Source organism: Camellia sinensis, chromosome 15, assembly GCF_055761805.1.
Source record: "Camellia sinensis isolate YWXY chromosome 15, ASM5576180v1, whole genome shotgun sequence".
Lineage (NCBI taxonomy): Eukaryota > Viridiplantae > Streptophyta > Magnoliopsida > Ericales > Theaceae > Camellia > Camellia sinensis.
In genome coordinates, this window is record NC_138975.1 from 25,114,313 (window position 1) to 25,117,645 (window position 3,333).

The 3,333-nt window shown below is 32.8% G+C and overlaps 1 protein-coding gene across 1 annotated transcript; it reads right to left on the bottom strand.

The window, feature by feature from the left end:
• Positions 1-270: 270 nt before the first annotated feature.
• On the bottom strand, positions 271-1,714 carry LOC114269373 (F-box/kelch-repeat protein At1g80440). The gene has a single exon (XM_028210706.2). The coding sequence runs from the start codon at positions 1,506-1,508 to the stop codon at positions 420-422; it is 1,089 nt and encodes a 362-aa protein (XP_028066507.2). The 5' UTR covers positions 1,509-1,714; the 3' UTR covers positions 271-419.
• Positions 1,715-3,333: the final 1,619 nt, after the last annotated feature.

The window sequence follows — 3,333 nt, forward strand, 5'->3', positions numbered from 1 at the left end:
GTAATAGGAGTCGTACCCAACATCTCACAGCAGAAAAATACTACACAGCCACTAAGCCAATTATCCTAATTAAATATGAATATATATAGAAGGAAAATAAAAAGATAGCGAAAGTGAATGAAATATGAATTGAATTTCATTTTACTTTTCCCTTTTCATTTTCTTTGTGAAATGTTATTTATTTATTTATTTCTTTTACTTTTTCCATTCCATTTCTTTTATTTCCACAAATTTCCATTTAAATTCTCGATTCAAAGGTAAATATAGTCATCACTAAAAGATAGAAAATTAGACATTACTGTTTTTTTCCCCCTTACAATTGTGAAGAAAAAATAAAGTTACATTAAGGTAAATCTCTAGCTCAAAATTTAAGGCCAACTAGGGTTAATTAATACGAGTAAGAACTTTTGCTTTTGGTTTTAAATCTCCAAACAACAACCTGTTTGGACATGGCCTGAGTATTCTTCTGGTGATTCTAATTGTGTCCACTTGCAATTCTTCAAATCCATCACATAAGCTCTATGAGGTTCACCAATTTTTGCAGAACCAATCACTAGCAACTTACCCTGCCACGTCGTCACATAAGCTGCATTGCACACCTCAGCTGGTAGTCCAGCTAGGACTTGCCAGGTGGCATTCTTACAGATCATCACATTACCGTTGCGACACATGTAAAGCCTCCTTGCATCACTGCCGCCCACACAAGTCCTTGGACACATGGCATCTTCTAAGAAGTCCTCTTGTACAGGGTCCCACTGTTGGGTAGTTAGATCAAATGCTTCAGCATCTCTCTCAAAGCGACCTTGGGCGTTCGTGGGGTATCCACTGATGACGTGGAATTTGCCACGATGGAATACAGCCTTGCACTCGTCTCGCTCTTTTGCCATGCCATTTAATTGAATCCATTCATCTTTTGCCACATCATACATCATTGCTGATTTCAATGCATTTTTCTCGTCATCGTGACCACCCGCAACGTACACCGTCCGATCAAAGTCCGATGCACATCCAAAGAATAACCTATGCCCACCTGGCATATCGGCCCCGCGCCGCCACGTGCCGGACACAAAATTGTAAATGAACACCGACTTGGATACCTCCCAAGTCACCGGGTCACACCCGCCCATCAGCACCAGCTCCAACCCGACGCCGACCAAGTGACAGAACATCGGCAACCCATCCGGAAACCCGGGCACGGGCGGCAATTCCGACCAATAACCAGTTTCCGGGTCGCAAAGCACGATCCGGTAAACGAGCCGAGCCAAGTGTTTGGCTAGATGAGTTTTTCGGGTCAGGTCGACCAGGGCCCGTGCCAGCACAATGACTGACTGGGCCAATCCGGACTGTTTCCGGTGCCGGCGAAACTCCGGCAGCTCAATCTGAGCTTTCCAACCCCTGCAAACTGAGGAAGCCACCGAGAATTGGTCGAAAGGTATTCGAATTAGACATTCCAAAGCGACGTCGTTGGGCAGACCCGGAAGGAGCTCCATGAAAGAGTTCAAGCACATATAGATGTATAAGTATAGATATTGAGTTTTGAAGAGATGGAGGAACAAAGAAAGGTGAAGAAAGAAGAGAAGAGAGTGAAATGGGTTTTGTGTTTTTTGAATTGGATTTGATGGGAACTCTTCTTTATGTATATATAAAGAAGAATAGAGGAGTTGAGCTTTAATAGCAGGGTTTTTAAGAGGGTTTTAGTGAAGTTGTAAGGAGTACGATCGTATTTTTTAATTTTTTATGAAATATAGGTTGGGTTTGGATTGAGTTTGAGTTTGAAGTGATGTGTTAAAAATGTAATATAACTTAAATAAGATGATGTGACTTAAATAAAATAATAACTTTTTGACTTTTTATTTTTTTTTAATTATGCTAAACTTGGCCTATGTTTGTTTATATTTTTATTTTATTTATTTTTTGTCATATTATTAAAAATAATTTAGAATTTAGAATTCTCTAGTGTAAAGAATTGTGTTTTGTTTTTATTTGGCTTTTTTATTAGAACATATGAAAGGTGTTTTCGTGGAGATAAGCTTCGTATGAACGGCGTTTGGTGTTCTAGAAAGTTTCGTAGGAGAGAGAAATTGGTTGACAGAGACAGAGATAGAGACAAAGAGTCTTATCTTATGGGCCTCAGATCAAAGCAATGGCCTTTGTATAAAAAAAATTATTCCAACCATTTATGTTTGTGCCTTTGGGTGATAAGTTTGAAAAAAAAACTAAATCAATGGACTCTATTTGTCTTTATTAAAATAAATTTAATGTGTGTGTTTGGTTTTAATTTTTTTAATTTAATTTTTTTTAAATTAAATTTTTTGTTTTTTTTGTATTTTTTTATTTTAGTGAATATTTTTTAAATTTTAAATTATTATTTTATTTTTTTAGATGTACCTTATTTAGATAATATTTGTGAAAAAATATTTTGAAAAATTAATAAATACACAAAAATATGAAAAATATATTGAATTTTTATATATTTTTTTATATTTTTAGTATTTAGTAAATTTTTTAAAAAATTTTCACAAATATTATATTTTTTAAATATATTTATGTTAATTATTTAAAATATTAAAATAAATTAGTGAAAACAAAAAATATAAAAAATAAAAAAATAAAATTTTCTCAAAAATAAATTTTGAAAATTGTAACTAAACAGAGTGAATATTTTTATTGCTCTGCTTTGGGGTACTTTGCTGTGGGTGTCGGCTCTTTAGCAATGGGTTTCGCGTTTTTGGTCTTGTCTACATGACTTGGTTTAGCATTCGGTTGGCTGGTTGAGTTTGCCAACATTATTGGGATATTCTTTTCAAGCTATCATATTTTTTTTAAAGTCATTTTAATTGATATAAATTATTTGTATCACTTATATTTTATTTTTTTTTTTGAAACACTAATAGATTTTAAAATGTGATCTTATAAATTATTTAGTCTTTTATTTTTTTTTATGAATTCAAAAGTCCTATTAAAGTAAAAATTACATAAAATGATAATAATTTATATGTTTGGGTTTAATTTTCTAGAGATAAAAGTGAGTTTTTCTAAATATAAAATTACACATTTGGGCAATCCGTACTATAAAAGTTTTGGATTTTTCCTCCTTCTAAAACAAATTCCACATTACGAACAAAAATATAACACTCTAATCTAACACTCCAATAATATAACATATTAAAAAACTCTTTGGTGTACTTTTTCTAAATATAGCAATGTAACACTCCTCATAAATGTAAAATTTCAATGTAATACACAAAAAAGCTTATTAGTATGTTTTTTTCAAACGTAACATTCCAATGTAACAAAAAAAAAAACTCCTTAGCGTACTTTTTCTAAATATAA